This window comes from Echiichthys vipera (genome assembly GCF_963691815.1).
Source record: "Echiichthys vipera genome assembly, chromosome: 4".
In the NCBI taxonomy this organism is placed as follows: domain Eukaryota; kingdom Metazoa; phylum Chordata; class Actinopteri; order Perciformes; family Trachinidae; genus Echiichthys; species Echiichthys vipera.
Genome location: NC_139829.1, coordinates 19,664,186 through 19,681,865, shown reverse-complemented (window position 1 = coordinate 19,681,865; position 17,680 = coordinate 19,664,186). Strand labels below are relative to the sequence as shown.

Below are 17,680 nucleotides of genomic sequence, written 5' to 3'. Positions count from 1 at the left end.
ACACTGTACATAAAACCACAGGGGAATGGATAAAATGAAGTTATCCAAAACCTACAAGATACATACCCTGTACAATGAATATTTTACAAGGTTTGCTGCATATATATATATGTATATATATATATATATATATACACATATATATACACACACACACACACACACACACAGTGGCATTGCATTAGACCGGGGAACACGGCTTGAGACAGAGACAGATTGCCTAATGTTGGTGAAATATGTCAAATAGATTTCTCCAAAACAAGAAAAACAAATATGGCCATTTCCTATTTTACAAAGTAAACAGTCTTTTCTTTTTCTGTAAAGTCAAATCAGGAGTGAGCAGCGTTCATTCTAGGCCTCGCAAGCACAATTTTGAATGTAAGGCAGAAAAGGGAAATGTAAGGCCTCTGGTAATGTGTGGGTCAGTAGCAGAGGCATCCAAACTTCACGGAGAACTGCACAGCTTACGCTTTACAATCTCTGGATTTTAATATCCAGGCAATTCAGATCTCTGAGGAAGGACATGGTTCAGCAGTTGCCAACTTTAGATGAGTGCATGTTTTAAAGCATTGCCTTTTTTAAAAATTACTATGAATTTACAAACTGCCATTCTTTAATCATCAGCCTTCAAAAGAGTTTTATATATGGCTTGAAGCCGAATCTCTGAAAAGGTCAAAATGCAGAGGGACAGTTTGTAATCGCAACTTTCTTCCCCAGGGGAGCGAGAAACAGTCCGGATTAAGGAAGTGATAGCCACGTATTGGGTTGACACTCAAATATCTAACATTGAAACTTTTTGGCGATGATCATCATATTGTAACTGTTAGTCAACGGTTGCACATCTTGTTGGCTCTGTTTTAAGCTTCAGAGCATCTAGACTTTGTAAAAAGCTCTCTCTCTCTGTGATTGGAAATAGTGCAGCTTTCTCCCTTCATTGATTTAAAAGGGCCAGATAACACATTAGAAACACTGCAGTACAATTAAAGAGCCTCCAAAATAACCTTTAAGTTAATCAGTTAAAACATCTCCTACATGAAGGTAGGGTTTGTTGTTGCACGACTGCATTCCTCTCATAAGTGTGCCTGATGACGGGTCACATATCAGGTTGACAGCTTTGTAAGCACTTTCAATGTCCCCCTAACCACAGAAGCCACTCTCTTAAGCCTTTATCATCACATCTTGGGATAGTTTCATTTCATTAAACATTAAAAATGTCTCGGTTTACATGAGTGATTGTGTGTAGATGAGATGATCAGATTATGTTAAAAATCAAGCATATTCCAAACATTGAAAGGGTTAAAATGACTAATTTAAGTAAGTGACTTCACCTGGACCTCAAAAACAAAGTTAAGACTGGGCATGTCTGTCCACGGGAGAAAATCTACTGTAATATTTTACCCCATTATCAGGTCTGTGGCACTTTCTTGTGATAATTCTTGACATTTTTAATGGACAAATGTTGCACGTGTACCCTGCGTGTTTATTTAGAGCTATACGGTGTGTTCAGATTCCCTCTGCAATTTGACGTCTGTAGAACATGTGCCTTTTGAACTGATTGTCAATGCACTGTGTCATTTCCTCAACACAACAGTCAGTTTGATCTTGTGGTGTGGTTGAGTAATATTGCACGTTTCCCTTACATTTGAGCCCATACTGGTCTGTCGCAGTCAGCTCTCTACATGCCTATTAGAGGGACATATAAACATAATTTGCATGACTAAATCACAAATGTGTACCAGTTTCTGAAATAAAAGTCGAACAGCAGAAGGTGAGTCTTAGCTCTGTGTTCCTACGTCTGACAGCGTATCGTACAGAATTTACAGTTTGCAGATTTTTCTTCCAGCAGAACAGAGAAAACTTAACCTAAGGAGGATTATCTATGAGCACATTCAACGCCTCATTTACAGCTTAGGGATAACCAGAGAGAAGCCATACCCCAAATGTCCAAAATAGATAATAAACATACAATATATATGACACAAGAATAGCAGTTCTGTTGATACAATTCTGGCGATCTGCAAGTTAACTTGATAAAAATACAATACTGTGCCAGGCAAAGACCTCTTTGAGTTTTGGCTGCTGCAACTGAAGTTTGAAAAAAACAAAACACAACATAGCTAAAGTAATCTTAAAACACATTTTGTTCACAAAATCAATACATTTTAAAATATGTATAATCTTAAATAACAATAATTATCATCGTCAATCATTAAAGTGTATCCTGAATGAGGCTGTGTTTACCCCAGAGTAAAGAAGACACTTGAAACTGGTCTTCAGTGGACCAGATACCAGATCTGCACTGTAATATAACAACTATGTACAAGCCTTGTTAAGCCATTCAACTACATACTTACACAGTCTATTCCATTTTTACACAGGGGACCTTTATAATTTCTCTGCTCATGTACAGCATATCATTCTATACTGTTTACTTTGGCACATTAACTGTACAGTAGCAGGACTTTTCCCTACAGATGCTGAGTCGTACGTTACTGATTCGGAAAGGTTCAGCAGCGCAGTGTGGTGAGACTTGGTGGGACGTGGTGAACTGCTATAAAATCCCAGGGACAGTTTTAGCTGCAGCTATTGTTAAAGGGCCATTTTGCAGTTTGCTTCGTGTGATATTTGGATGGTTCTTTGGTCTGAGGGACGATGAGAAAACAAGCAAAACTGGACCGTTTGCTTTGGTTATACATTATTAAATCATTGCTGTTTGAAAGTATTATGCAACAAGTGGTAGATTCAGGGTTCGTACACCTTTTCCAAGCTCAGATTCAAGCACTTTTCAAGCACTTTCAAGGTCAATTTCAAGCTTTTACCGCACCTTACAACTCAACTAAATTACATATTTCTACAAATACATCCATATTTATTATACATACGGTTATTTCACTATTTTTTTTACAAAATCATATTAAAAGAAATGGTATTATGCTATAAACAACTAAAATTGTGTTTCGTAATACCAGAAGGATAATACATTTATCATCTAAAGCTATTTGTTGTGAAAGAAATGCGGATAAAACTTCAACGATTCCTTCTTTTTCCAGAATTCACTGCACTTTTCAAACCTTGAAAATGCAACATTAAAATTCAAGCATTTTCAAGGATTTCCAGCACCCCTACGAACCCTGTAGATTTTAAAGACCCTCCAATGAAAATCAAGTCTTTAACCTTGTTTCTAGGTCTTCATAGTGAGGAGTCAACGCCATGGCTGAGCAGTTTCGCCTTGAAACTAGTGTACCAATTAAACGTCTCTAAATTTCAGATTCTTACTGCCAGGGTTTCTTACATCACATATCCAAAGGGACCAATCCCGTCAACTTGTTGATAGGGCGTTCCATAGCGTAACCATGGCAGCGGTGGTGGGCGGGGCTCGAGGCCAGATCCAGAATTTCCAGTGAGGAAGAAGAGTAGATAACATACTTTTTTATTTTTTACATACTTTAAAAACATGCCTGGAGGAGGACTTTAAAATGGTAATCCGTAAGATTTTCATCTATTTAATTGTCTGTTAAGTTACTATCTATCAAAGAGAGTTAAAACAATGGTGATTGATCATATGCCCCACAAATAAAAGCACTTGTATTTTTTACTGCTTTGCCGAGAAATATGTTTTGAATCTCTGTGGTGACTTTCGCGTTCTAAAATCAAATGTGGCGCACAGTTAGTGACGCATTTATACGTTAGTCAGCAGGGATTGGTCTGCCCTCCTATCAGTGTTGAGCACGTGAAGGCCTCACGCCCGAGAGGTCCTAGTGGCGTGCCTGCAATTACATCTCACCGCCAAAGCTGCCACTAGAAACAACAACTTAAATGCTGATTAATTATGCTCTTCCTAAAAATAATTATACGGTTTGGCTAAATGATTGTGTCTCTGACCTGTTTGGTCACACTGAGAAACGCATTCAGTCCAGTTTTACATGATTCTCATCTCTGCTCCCAGACGTGAACACATCTGATTATCACATCAAAAGGACATAGCTTTAAAACTATTATGCAAAAGTTGATCTCTATAGTAATTGCTGTGCTTGCCGTGGCAGTAGTCAGTTACAGTGCAGTATCAGACCTGATACAGGCTGTCTGTAACCACTTTGGGTCATTGGCTTAAGAATACAGCATTGGGCTGCTTGTATCATCTAAGATCTAAAAGCCTGCTGTAGGAGGAAAACTGACCTTGTATTCAATAAATATTTACTAAACAGTAGAAACAGTCTGAATCCCTACAATAGAAGCTAAGTTTATTTGTGTTTATGTTCCTGTTTCAGCAAGATGTTTCTTGAAATGCCTGCTGAGTTTTGTTTTGTGTGTTGTGTAATAAATATAGCCATAGTCTCTGTTCATAAATATCTGTGTTGAGTGTGACTGGCATAAGTTTATAAAGAGTGGTTTGTAGCACCTATTGTCCTCATTGTGGTATTTACCCATCTGGTGCAAGACAACAGTTTTTCACTCTTTGCATTGATCTTTGTCATCCTGGGTGTTTTCCCCGGCACTGTATTTTAAGTCACTCTCCCAAAGGTGTTTTCACATCGTCTCCCTCGTCTCATTTGGGGCTGAGAATACCTGGTTCCAGCTTGGTGCTGCCGCTGCGGCCCCAGCAGCTGGCTGTGATGCTCATGCTGCGCTGTGTTGCTCCTTGGCTGTAGCTGTGAGTGCTCTCCAGCCGCTCCCGCTCCAGACGCTCGCCGTCCGATTGGCTCTGTGTGCGTTCAGGTCTGCTATGGATGCTGCCTGTTGGGGAGCTGGGGGCCGGTTGGGAGGAGATGGTGCGCAGCAGGTGGTTCCTCTTCCTCAGGAAATCGCTGTTTGCGCCCAAGCCGAAGCTGCCTTTACGTAGCACCATGCGTGCACTGCTGGACTTAGCTGGCCGTGAACGATGGCTGTACTCCAGCTGGGACAAGTGAGCTGCATATCCCTCTGTGATGAACTGTTGAGAGGATCAGAGAATTATTACATTCTGGTTCAGTTAATTGATATTTATTTATTCAGCCTGACCCACTTCTGCAGGACTAAATATTGAACTCCATCATCAGCAGTCACTGAGTGTTTTTCTTTCATTTCTTAGACCATTTCACTTAAAGGTCCCGTATTGTAAAAAGTGAGATCCCCATGTCTTTTTTTATTATAAAGCAGGTCAACGTGCTACATAAACACTGTGAAAGTATCAAAACACTCATCCTACATATAAATGCACACAGCCTGTATTCAGAAACTGAGCTTTTAAACAGGCCGTCAGGACTTCTGTACTGTAGTGATGGGCGCTAAAACAGTGTTTCAGACAGAGGGTGAACATAGGATTCAGATAGACAGTATGATGTGTTTTGTGAACATTAACGAATGTTAACATGTTCTAGTAGAAACCAAAAATATAAGTATGAACCTTAAAATTAGCATGATATGGGACATTCAATGAATCAGGGTCATCATTTAGTATTCTGGAAATAAGTAAATGGAATATCAATTTGAAAAGCAAGATAAATAATAATAAATAAAGTTGCCAAGTTTCCCCACCTGGCACTGGTGTTGCATCTTCTTGGAAGGTCTACCGACGATGTATATTTGGGAGGGAGGGAGGCCAATGGAGTTGTAGACCGAGATGTCTTTGGTTGATCCGTAGCCAGCGAAAATCTTCATTTGAAGCTGGAATCAGTCAAATGAGCAAGGGCATGGTGAGCACTTTTAACATTTCTTTCAGTATACCATGTCAGTATTGTTGTTTTTGTTTTCATCTCTAAAAGTATATTCGTTATTCATTCCAGGAAGATCCCAGTCTTTACCTCTGTCAGGGACTTGAGGAAGTTGGCCTTGTGTCTAAGCGGGTCGTGGACCAGTCCGTCGCAGAAGGAGACAATGCCATGAGGGAAGTTGTGCTGCGATAACCAAGCCACTACCCGTTGCTTCTGCATGTCTGGTCGTCCTGTCACATAGATGATCAAATAACCTAAATCCTGCCAGTGCCTGCCACGAGGAGGAACAGGAGAGCAGAATTAAGACATAAATAACAACGCTAAATGCTAATGTGCTTCAGTCTGAATGAGAATCTTGTTTCAAAATCCAATAAAAGAACAGAAGAGCAGCTGGGTACCTGACAACATCCACAGCTCCTGCCCGAACTTTGGGATCACTGCCCATGATCGACACACTGGCGGCAAATGACCCATCGATGCTGAACACCACAAACTCGGTGCCACGGGGAATAACTGTCAGGTAGCTGTCTGCAACTGTGTGATCGCCCCTGAGGAACCAAAAGACACAGAGTATGAAAAAAGGTGAAATCCCCTTGAAGAGATTTGAAACACAACAAGAAACTGAGCTAAATCCTAATATAAACCAGGCTTCTTGATAAAACAGATAGAAAGCCTGAATTATTCAGTCAACTAAGACATGTCATCACAGTTTCTGTATAGGCTTTTTGTAGGTGTGAACCTTTTTTTTCTATTAACAACAGTTCACCATATATACATGTCAAGCTGAGGACAGAACGTATCGGACATAATAAAAATATAAATTATTTTGCGGCTGTCCCTGTATGAGTGTTTTCTGCTCCGCGGTGCGTTCCGGGCAAAGTATCCCTTTAAGTAGCAAAACTAAACCCCTGTAATAAATAATAAATAAAGCTGTCTCCTGCAGCTGTGGACAGCAGCTCAGAGTAACCATTTACTCACATATAAAATAATGCTAAGACACATCCTGAATGATTTCAGATGTTATTATTCATTTTGTTTTATTTGTTATACAACACTGCTTATATATATTTGCCCATGAGTTTTATTAGATTAACCAGGTCAGATATATTTTATGGGAGATTGTCTTAAAATAATTTTTAAACACTTTAGTTTGTCTGTTTTGGTCAATGTCACACTGTCATGATTTACTGTGATACTTGAATAGAACAGAGACATTTTTATTGTTAGAACAACACCTGTACTACTTCTATAAGACGAGTCAAAATGTTTGTTGTGAAAAAGGCCTACTGCGAACTCATCACTCACCTGATAACCATTTTGATTGGGTAGACTCCGATGCCTAGACGTTTGTCCTCTGGAATGACAAAAGACACACGGCCGCTGCTGTTGGTCACCTCTGTGTTGAAGTACACCCACTCTCCTGATGGGGGCTGGGTCATGATGTGGAGGTCAACCTGTAGGGGATTACAAGACCATGAGCACCAAGTCCACAGGTGTTACTGACATCCGTCTGTGTGTGCTGATGTGGGGGCTAAGACTGAGATCACCTTCTCTCCGGCCAACGTGACCATGTCCAGAGGGCCGTACATAAAGCGACCTGTCACGACCTGCTGGGAGTCTTCAGTGAACACTGCGTCATTTACACGGTGGTTGGCAGTCACGTTCTGGCAAAGGAGTGAAAGAAAGAAATGTAGTTTTTGATGCGGCCTGAATTAACATATTTTTTCCTTTATATGATGAGATTTGAGGGATGAGACAAGGGGCAGAGACAAAGAAGGAATTCAGGATTTTGTGAAGCATTTTGTGTCCGCTGACACCAACTGTACTTTTGTGCCTACCCTGATCTTCACATGAGTCCTCTTGCGGAGCCACTTCTCTCGAGGTTTGGAGGGGGTAAATTCAGTTACTTCTTTCCCGTCAAGCTCCAGGATGCTTGAGTTTTCATGCCTCATGACCTACATGAGACATTTCAGTGACTACTCAGTATCTCTGCAGAAAACTAACGGCTGGTCACTCATTAACAAGCCATAAAGAGTGGCAGGTGTTCTGATGTTGACTTACCTGTCTCAGGAGAAAAGACACAACATCAGTGGACTCCCAGTATGATGCGTGGAAGAGGTGCGGTAAAGCCACTGTGGGGAACGCGGTCAGAGCATCGGGGCAGTACAGAGCAAAGTCCAGCCGCTTTGTACCCCACCAACGTGCTGCAACTGCGATGGGAATGGGGTGAACAGGGTGCAGATATGTAAGGTGAGACCGTAAGCGTCAGTGCGAGGGATGCAATTCCACTCAAAGGTGCAAGACCCCTGAAGCTAAAGCAAAAAGACCATCTTAAACCACAATCATCACCGATCCCAGCAGTTCTTCAGCTAAAAGAAAGAAATCAGGAGTTTATAATTGTTATTAATAGGAAGATCAAGTGCAGAAGGAAGAAAAATGTAGTTAGAACTGACACATGATTAGATGAGCAACTGAAGATGGTTATTCATGTTAGTATGGACTTGATTTTGGAAAGGTTTGGATTTATACATACATTATTCCTCAAATGATTGCCTTGCATACTGAATTTAATTTTGAAAGAATGCAAGTAAAGGAGAGGAAAAAGAGGCTCTCAAAGAGCAGTGTTGAGTTTTTGGATTTGGACACAGAAGAGTGCACAGAAAAGAACTGTAGCCTCACGTTGAATTCAGAAGTCCCCTCCCTTAGAAAAATACCTTGGTCCACTTCAGCCTGGGAGTCCAGTGAGACCAGATCAGATATAGCACAGTCCAGCCCGGGTGACAGGCAGTTCTCATACTGGCCGGTAGGACTTAGAGCTTCGCTAGTCTCCGCCTCACTGTCCAGCTCTGCCACTAGATCTGCATCTGGAGATCCTGCGGCCTGGTCAGCCTTGGCTTTCTTACGGGACTTAGGAGGACTTTTCAGGAAGAATTTGTTTTGTGATGAAAGGGCAAGTTGGGACAAAAGGCTGAACTTTTTGGATTGATTACTTTGGCATGAGATGGCTATTGGGAGAAAACAAAGAAAGAAACACATAGAAAAATGATGCATGTTGGCATGTGAAAGTTTGTGATAGTTTAAACAGTTTGAAGAGTGATGAGGGGATATGTCCGGAGTCAGTGAGCTGCCTTAAACAGAACTGTGAATGTCAAAGCTGAAAAATAATTGTTAGTACAGTAACAGTGAAGGCAGGGTGATGCTGCTGAACATCTTCTGATTCCCTGGTGTGGCATGAACAAAAATCTGTTATTAGCAATAAGTCAATGTGCGTCTCCAGGTTTGTACTGTAGGTGCTAAAACAGCAGCGAGCTGAAGAATAATGTGAGGTACAAATAAATGCTCTGGAAACAAAAGTGAAATGGTGAGGGACGGGGGGACTTTGCAGGACAATCTCACATAAAACACAACAGAATACTGGTCATTTCTGCACTAAGGAGTAGGCAATGCAGGGATGGCTGAGGGAGGCAGGTGTCCACATGCATTGCAACATTAGATAAATGCAGCACTCGTTCATTGCATTTACATTGAGACGGTGGAGTAAGTAAGTAAGACAGACAGTGAAAAGTGGGACTAAACTTCAGGACTCTTGCGCATATTGGGGCTTTGAATTTGAACACAATGGAGAAAACTCTCCGCAGGACAGTTTGGTTACTGCAGGTGTCAAGTTTGGCTAAGCAGAAGTAGAAAAGGAGCTATCTGGCTGACTAGACTACTCCAGCTGGAGTGCAGGGTGTGTGTAGTGTCAGAGTAAGGGGAGAGGGGGAGAGAGAGAGAGATTGAAGGAGGAGAGTTGGAAAAAGGAGCGAGACAGAAATATAGTGAAGATTTAGAATGAAAGAAAGAGAAAGAGGGAGAATAACTAGACCAATGTTTGTGTGAGTGGAAGGAAGAGAGAGAGAGGCTTGTTGGTATTGAGAACACTTACTGTTGGCTATGTTGGTGGCAGTGTAACTGTCTGCCATTCCTGAGACCTGGCTGGCAATGCTGACCTCACTGGCCCTCCGCTGGCCCCGGGAGAAGGGGCCCGTTATGGGGGATGAGGGGTACGAACTGTCCATGAAGACACCACCATGAGACTGAACAACATCCGCTATTGAGTCGAAACAAGGAGATCCCATTAGACAGAGACAAAGGTAAGGGGAACTCACAGTGATGAGGGGGAAGGAGATGCGGGTTAGGGTGGCAGCAGAGAAATGTGACAGCAGGTAGTCACCATGGTTTCAGAGCACACGAGAAACCAAAAGGCGGCCGCATGGCGGCAAAGGTCAGATTTCTGTAACTGAGCAGTGGAAACACAAGCACATGAGTACATAAAACACTTAAAATCACAAATGTTCACGTGCTACAGTCACACCCATGTGTTAGTATCTCTTATAAAGATTTATACTTTATAAAGATTTTTTTTAATCTAACAGCCATATAATATTGTGTTTTGTTTTTGTAGATAAAATAAAATAGTGCTGGAGATTTTATAAAAATCAGATGACCTATGACCATTATCACAATAAAAAACAAAGTAAATTCAGGAGGTATAGATGGAGCTCCACGGACAGTACACTATGCAAACACAACATCACAAACAGCACAATCTTCACATCAAAACACCTCTGACACTTGGATGATGTAATGTGTGAACCCTCTGCCAAAATCAACAATCTGATTTTATGGAAATGATGCAGACACACTGACACCCGGCTTTAAAAACCACAGCACAAACACAAATGCTTGCATCCTCCACACAATGAACGCAACATGAATATGTGATGGCAACAAAATGTAATGCCCAGGAGATGCTTTTCAGATTTTCCAAAGTATGTCCATGACAAGTTAGAACAATTAAGTATTATTTCTATTTCTATCTAAAAATTCCAATAGGCCAATAATTCAACCAGGGAAATTAAATATTTTATACGAAGCAATTTAAAAGACTAGATGTTACAATAAAAGGTTTATACATTATATATAAAAGTCTATCAGCGTCAATCAGAAACACGACTGCAGCTCTTGACTCTTGAAACAACAGCAATGGGAATACCCAGAAAGGACACAGCCATATAAATCTGAGCATCTTGGACGTGACAGCAGGAAGTTTGGAACAACCAGACACAAGAGACAGTGAATGGGAGAGAGGACAGATGCAGGTGAATGGGAGAGGCTACACACACTCCATAGTGGCGGGTGTGGCTTTGAGGGAGCCCTCCTGCCAGTTTAGCACAGGCACAGGGATGCAGGTCTCACTGATGGTCTCCTGACACCGAAGGGACAGGGGAGGCCCGCTGTCAAGTAGCAGCTGAGCGTTGCTCTGGACTGTCTCCACTACAGAGGGAGGTGGAGGGGCAGAAGGGACAGGGGTCAGGGGTAAGGGGTCGGGGTAGGGAGGGGTTTGGAGGTAGAGAGCCACGTACGTAGATATGGGGGACAGGAGGCCGAGAGAGGAGGGAAAGAAGACAAGGAAGACACAAAAACATATGAAGCAAGAACAACTGAACATGAGACAAGAAAGCAGAGTCAAGCCCTTAGTCGAGCCCATTTCTTTTGAATCACAACTGCTAAGACTGTAAATGCCCTGGAACCTGCTAGTCATAACACCTTTTGCACATACTTAACTCAAAAAATTATCTTCAATTTGTTAACAAGTTATACAAGGCAGACCTGAGGATATTCAGTCACAGCTTATTTGATGAACACTACAGAACCCTGGCCTGAAGTCCTTAAGAAATATTGTCATGATGGTACAGCTTCTTAACCGCCATGTTAACAAACTCTGGTTCAATGGTGGGAGGTGTGTATTTAAAGCTAGAAAGAAAATCCTCCTTAAAACCATTAGTTACCTTACTAATTTCTGTGTACTTTTCCTGGGGAATCATAGACAGATATTTGTTTTGAAAGGATAGGATGAGGCTCTGAGGGTTACTCCACTATAATGAGTGACCAAACAGAAACCACCAGCAGGACTATGACCATATTTAGATGAACAAACTGCTTCGCAAATGATGTTGAAGCACCAACAGTAGAAAAATGTTTTCATTTTTTCACTTTGTGTGTGAAGGAATTCATAGAGTGCTACTGAGGTGTCTTTAAGATCCATGCGAAACGGGAACATCAGTGTCTGAAGCGCAGGCTGTATATAAAGATGGAGGACACGTCTCCACTTCCTTTCACTGTACAAAAGTGAAACTAAAATATCCCTGATACAGGTGCTGCCATCTTGACCAATCACGGATCAGTCAAAGCTGTCAATCGTGATGTTTCACTCCATTTTTATAGCATCAAATAACTACTTCAAATCAAACTTATCAAAAAATATCAACATCTGAACAAACATCAGCATTATCAGAACTACCTAAAATGACAGAGACCATCTTTGTAAAACATTTATTTGATGTGTCCTTCAATTGTTTTAGTTTGGTCCATGTCCCATCCGCTAACATGTAGGGGGCGGGACTTGTGACCTATACTGCAGCCAGCCACCAGGGGGTGATTGAGATGTTTTGCATATGCAATTTATGGTCTGAAGTGTCAGCTGATGAGATCTTAAGTTAAAATTAAATAACCATTTTTATTACAGGGAGTTTTGCATTTGTTTCTTTGCATGTTAATCCAAGTCAGAACTACTTGAATTAAACGTGACTATAAATTCTTTAAAGACATGTATGGATATTTATTGAATGATATAACTGATGCTTTTAAACATCATCGGTGCAGAGGGCTCACCCAGTAGGGCAGAGTTTCCATCTCCCAGGGGAAAGCGTTGGTAACGGGGCACGTTGAAGGGAGGCAGGAGGTGAAACTTCCTTTCCAGCAGAGGCTCCAGACGGGATGCTGAGGGATCGGCTGGATGGAACAGGTTATAGACCTGCTGACAGGCCGGCCGCAGCTGGGCCACTAGGGGGAGAAATCAAACCAAAGACATCAGAGGGGAGAGGGAAACTACCTATGTACCCCTTTCCCTCAGACTTTCTTTGGATATATTATTAGCTTTTAAATATTAGTAATAACAAGTGTAAGTATGCCTTCTATAGGTCCCCAGGCTAATTAGTGCATGTCCACCTGAGGTTTGCACTTTTTAGACAGAAATGTTATTTTATTGCTCTTGCATAATGTCTCAAATGCAACATAAACAATGTTTGCTATCATTGATTACATTATAACCTCTGTCCAAACTGGCTCACCATCCATCATAGGAATGACAGTCTTTCTCAGGGCGAGTACCAAGCCCAGTGGAGAACCGAACAGGAAAAAGTCAGAAACTTCAAAGTCAAACTTCCCCAGCGAGCTCCCATCCAACATAGTGCTGCTGCTTGACCTGCGCGAGACTGTGTCGTTCCGTAAGACACTGGAGTGTAAGCTGGAAGGACAGCACAAAGTCATTTTCTTGTGTAGAACTAAAAATAACACACCCAGGACATACAACATGAAGGTTATCTCCCAGCTGAGATATCTGTCATCTCACACTCTACACACACCTGGTCAGGAAGGCCTGGTGTTGTTTTATCGTATCAACTTCGTAGGTGGAGGAGTCGCTTCTTTTGCGCGGCAATTGTCGCTTGGTGTCGTCACCGGCACTGGCTCGAGGGATGTCGATGTTACTGCGACTGAGGTGACGGCTGCCCTCCAGGGTCGGAGAGGCTGACCCATGCACGCTGTTGACAATGATGCCAGGAGAGAGGAGGTCCTGGTCCTGCGGGGGTGATTAGAGTGATGAGTCCTTATATCTTAAATGATGGGAAAAAAAGGCTTGTAGTGTACAAATTATAGTCTTATATATAGAGCATATTAACTATACTTTCTGATATATATAATCATATTTATGTTTGATGCAGCTGTCAGAACAATGTCAGTGTCAGAGATAAAAAAAAAAAAGAAGAGTAGTAAACCATTTGTGGGTTCTTTCATAATGAGATTAAACATATTTTTGACATTTGCATTCGCTACTCTAGAATATTTTGTGTCTTACCTGTACGCTGACGACGCTGCCCCTGCGACTGCTGTTCTGGCTTTCATTAACGGTCTGATTGCTGCTGCACAGCGCGTCAAATCCTAAGATTCCTCCCACACAGTCCCCAATGAGGCATACCTAGAGAGGTCAACAGTCAGACATATAGTCAATAAAACATATATTTGTACATATATACTTAGGGTTTAGGTTTCCATTAAAATATCTATACACCTACTCCACCACAGTTCAATAACACAAAGTGAATATGTTACCTTGAGGAAATGCATTTATTGTTATATGGTATTATAACATGATGTGGGGATTCACTTAACAAGGTGTAAATACTTAGATATAAAAAGTAACGATCCATACAAAAGACCAAGCACAGCTGGGATAGTGTGATTATGTACATCTATCTTTAAGAACAATAACAAAAACACACAAATCACAATGATCATTCATAGTAGTGCAATAATCCCATTAATACCAGGGAAATGTTAACATTTCATCTTGCAATACAAATTCTAGTGCAGAATTGCATTTCATTTATTTTACTTGTTTTAGCCTCGTAATGTCTTTTATTGCACCGATCAGGAGTAGCGCTCCTAGTTTCGTTGTATTCTGTACGGTGACAATAGGTTTTCTATACTATTCTAAATTGTCATAAAATTGCGTATTACACCGATGACTTCAGTATCTGACCTGGCCGGAGAAGGCTTCACCGTCCAGGGACTTTATGAAGTCTGCGTACACCTGGTTGGCTCTGACGATGACGGTGGCCATGGCCTCCTGGTACTGTGGAGCAGAGGTGGCCAGGAGGGGGAGAGCTGCCAGGGGGATGTGGTCCTGGCTGCTGGACAGACAACCCTCATCGTAGCTGTATGGGCTCAGGCTAAAGAGCAAAGGCACAAATTTTAATGTTTACCATATTTTTAAGATCGAGGCAGTCCACATAAGAGTGCGAAGAAACAAAAACAAGAAGAGGTTATGAGCTGCACCTGGATCTTTTCCATCAAACGCAAACAGCAATCACAGTAAACAAACAGAAACCATCAATCCTTATCCACAATGCTTACAGCGCACAAACAAAACGTCCTCTTACTTTGACACCAGAGAGAAGGCCTCGGCACAGATGGCAGGGCAGGGTACCAAGCGGATGGCGGTGCGTCCCAGAGCCGTGGGGTAGTGGACACGCATGACCGTGTCGAAAGCCGCACTAATTGTGTTGACGTCGGCCTGTTTGCTGTTCTGGTCCCCTCCGCCTGTGTCCAGAATGTTCCCTCCGTGCAGAACCAAGATCAGCACGTGGATCTTGGAAGGCTGCAGACATTGCTGGGACGAGCTCTCCTGAGAACAGAACGTTTTAAAAAAGGGTGTTGAATGGCGATGGCAAGGAAAAACTCTTGGGGAAATGTTCAATAAATTATTTATTTACTATGAAAACATCCTTTTTATCAGCGGGACCAAAGACAACGTGCTTACTGAGGTGGAAAAATCACAGATCAATAACAATGCCTTAGCTGTGGTGCTTTGAATTATTATGTCAGATTTGTGAGTCTTGTGGACCACGCAACAACATGTTTGTACAAACTTCTTTTCACAACCAGAGACGGGCGGAGAACCATGAAGGACAACAGAACAGAGCCAACCTACACTCCACCTGGACAACTGTTCAACTAACAGCAAACAAGGACAATGCTTCCTGACAACAAGACACATTAAATAGAATAACATAATGTGCAGTTTGGTCTTTTAAGTCTGACACAAAACGTTTCAAAGAAGCACTAAATGTACACTCAACGCCACAGCTGCAAGAACACAGAAGTTGAACAGAGGTCGGTGAGGTTGAGGAGTACACATGGATTTGGGTTTTGCAACAGCAGGAAAAAAACAGGGCAGGGGCAGTGAGTACTGGGGTTGTTCAGGGGGATCGGGGGTCTCTGGGGAGCTACTATAGCCCACAGTACACTAGGGCCAAAATGTTTACTTACTGACTGGTGCCTTGTTACCGTGATGGTGGGAATGGGAGAGCTATCAGCTTGGCCTCTAACAGAGCCACGCATCTGAACACAAGAGGACAGAGAGGCTCAGGGACAAACAGCCCTTCTTGTATCCCCCAAACTGTAAAACCTGATGTTAATGAGTGTTTACCATAATGAAATCAAGTTTAAACTGATGGTTACGATTTTTTGAAGTGGGGTCGTAGGAGGTACTCCTCCATGGTCAGTGTGTTACCTACAGTAGATGGCGGTGTGAAGCAATTTGGGGAAGCAGGTAGGAGGACATGAAAGCTAAGAGATATGCTTCTGTGGATGGTTCAGTTTAAATGTGCAGTACTTTATAATATTTTCACAGCATTACCTTGCCGTCAAACAGCCCTGTTTAGGTTCATGCAGGGGGAACGGAAGCAGTTATCGATGATCTCGTCGAAGCCACTAGACTCCTTTCACAAATGTTGCTAACCTTGTAAAACACCATCACACAATAACACCTACTAACTAATTCACCACGTGTAAAACAGGGCTGGTGAAAATGTTTTAAATGAAGCGTACACTTAGACTGATAGAGATTTTCATAGTTGTCTAATGTACCTTACTTGGCTTCCATGCTTGTGCTCCTGCCTGCTTCTCCAAACTGGGTCGTGCTGACTGACATCTACTGTAGGTAATACACTGGCTATGGATAAGTACCTCATATAACCTCACTTCAAAAAGAAGCTTCTGGGTCATGAAGGGCATTTTCTGTGGTTGGTTCTTCAGGAGTATTTATTCCAGACATGATTCTGCTGGTTAGGGTTGTGTTTTGTAAACACACACTCACTGTCAGACACACGTACCTCATCTAGTCTTTCTTCACTGGTGGCTCTTTCATAATCCACTGTCATTTCCTTGAACAGTTCACCTGAAAACACACACACACATTCTTGATATCAAGTAATGAGGCAGAATGACTTTCCATGATGAAGTGCTCATGCTCTTCACTATACCAGAAGTTTCCTCCGTGTCTGCAGTTTCGATCTTGTCCATGAGGTCGTTGGAGTTCCACTTGGCGATTTCCTTTGGAAGGACCTCCTCGCTGTCAGAGAAATCCTCTGCAGGGAAAACAAAAGATAAATCATCATCAACTAAAGTATACAGGGTTCCTAAACATTTCCCAAAGTTAAATTCAAGCACCTTTCAAGCATTTCAAGGTGCATTATCATTCTTTTCCAGCACCTTACACCTTTGGTAAACTACATATTTGTATACAACACATACAGCATATTCAGTATACTTATTATTGCACTTGTTCATCACATTAAATTAGATGTCATTGTGCCATAAACAACCCAAATTATGTTTTGAGTCAGCTTTATACAGATGGGGGACAAAGGAAAGGAAACTGACGTTTCATGTTTGGAAAAAGACTTGCCATTAGAGCTGCAACAACATATTTGATAATCTGTTATTCGTCTAAAAAAGGAGTAATTTTCCATGCAAAAATGTCAGAAAAAGCTGTTTTTAGTCTCTCAAATATGTAGATCTTATTTTATCTTCGTTTATATCATATATACCATATAACATATATTTAGAGAAGTTTAAAGCACTTTTCCAACCTTGAAAACATCACACTAAAATTCAAGGGTTTTCAAGGATTTCCAGAACCAATGCAAACCATGAGTATATGTGCCATTCAGGGTTTAATAAACTGCCACGACACCAACAGTATAACGGATTTATCACGATTTTACGAGTTTACCAATGTAAAGGATCCTTGTCAAGCATGCCCATAAGATATTGTCAAACAAATCACAAAATATAATTTTATAACTACTGCAACGGAAATGTATTATTACGCTGTATTCAACCTTCAGTGTCCTGTTTCCTGCGAGACACTACATGTTCTGTTGTGACTGTGGCATGGAAAACAACTCTGGTTACTGGTAGCAAAAGTCATCTTATCACTGGTGCATCACCCACGTGTTGTGAAAACCTTGAGACACACTTTAGTATAACAGACTGAATACCTGTGCTCTTTGTCCTTCAGAGGAGAACGTAACTGTATGTGATCC

General features: G+C 41.6%; 1 protein-coding gene across 4 annotated transcripts in view; it reads right to left on the bottom strand.

The window, feature by feature from the left end:
• Positions 1-17,680, bottom strand: part of LOC310946232 (membrane-associated phosphatidylinositol transfer protein 2-like) — a 49,518-nt gene continuing 31,838 nt past the window's right edge. For 2 of the 4 annotated variants that reach the window (XM_083912646.1, XM_083912647.1), the window contains exons 8-25: positions 16,616-16,720; positions 16,466-16,530; positions 14,732-14,976; positions 14,332-14,521; positions 13,648-13,767; positions 13,157-13,371; positions 12,863-13,038; positions 12,405-12,575; positions 9,616-9,780; positions 8,405-8,695; positions 7,752-7,900; positions 7,529-7,645; positions 7,238-7,354; positions 6,996-7,144; positions 6,089-6,238; positions 5,781-5,961; positions 5,515-5,643; positions 1-4,930 (exon numbers count right to left, since the gene is read on the bottom strand). In XM_083912646.1, the coding sequence (XP_083768772.1) occupies positions 4,547-4,930; positions 5,515-5,643; positions 5,781-5,961; positions 6,089-6,238; positions 6,996-7,144; positions 7,238-7,354; positions 7,529-7,645; positions 7,752-7,900; positions 8,405-8,695; positions 9,616-9,780; positions 12,405-12,575; positions 12,863-13,038; positions 13,157-13,371; positions 13,648-13,767; positions 14,332-14,521; positions 14,732-14,976; positions 16,466-16,530; positions 16,616-16,720 (3,119 nt within the window). In that variant the 3' untranslated portion in view covers positions 1-4,546. Of the gene's footprint in view, positions 4,931-5,514; positions 5,644-5,780; positions 5,962-6,088; positions 6,239-6,995; positions 7,145-7,237; positions 7,355-7,528; positions 7,646-7,751; positions 7,901-8,404; positions 8,696-9,615; positions 9,781-10,853; positions 11,007-12,404; positions 12,576-12,862; positions 13,039-13,156; positions 13,372-13,647; positions 13,768-14,331; positions 14,522-14,731; positions 14,977-16,465; positions 16,531-16,615; positions 16,721-17,680 lie in introns of all 4 variants that reach the window. The other 2 variants (XM_083912649.1, XM_083912648.1) reach the window with 2 other exon arrangements.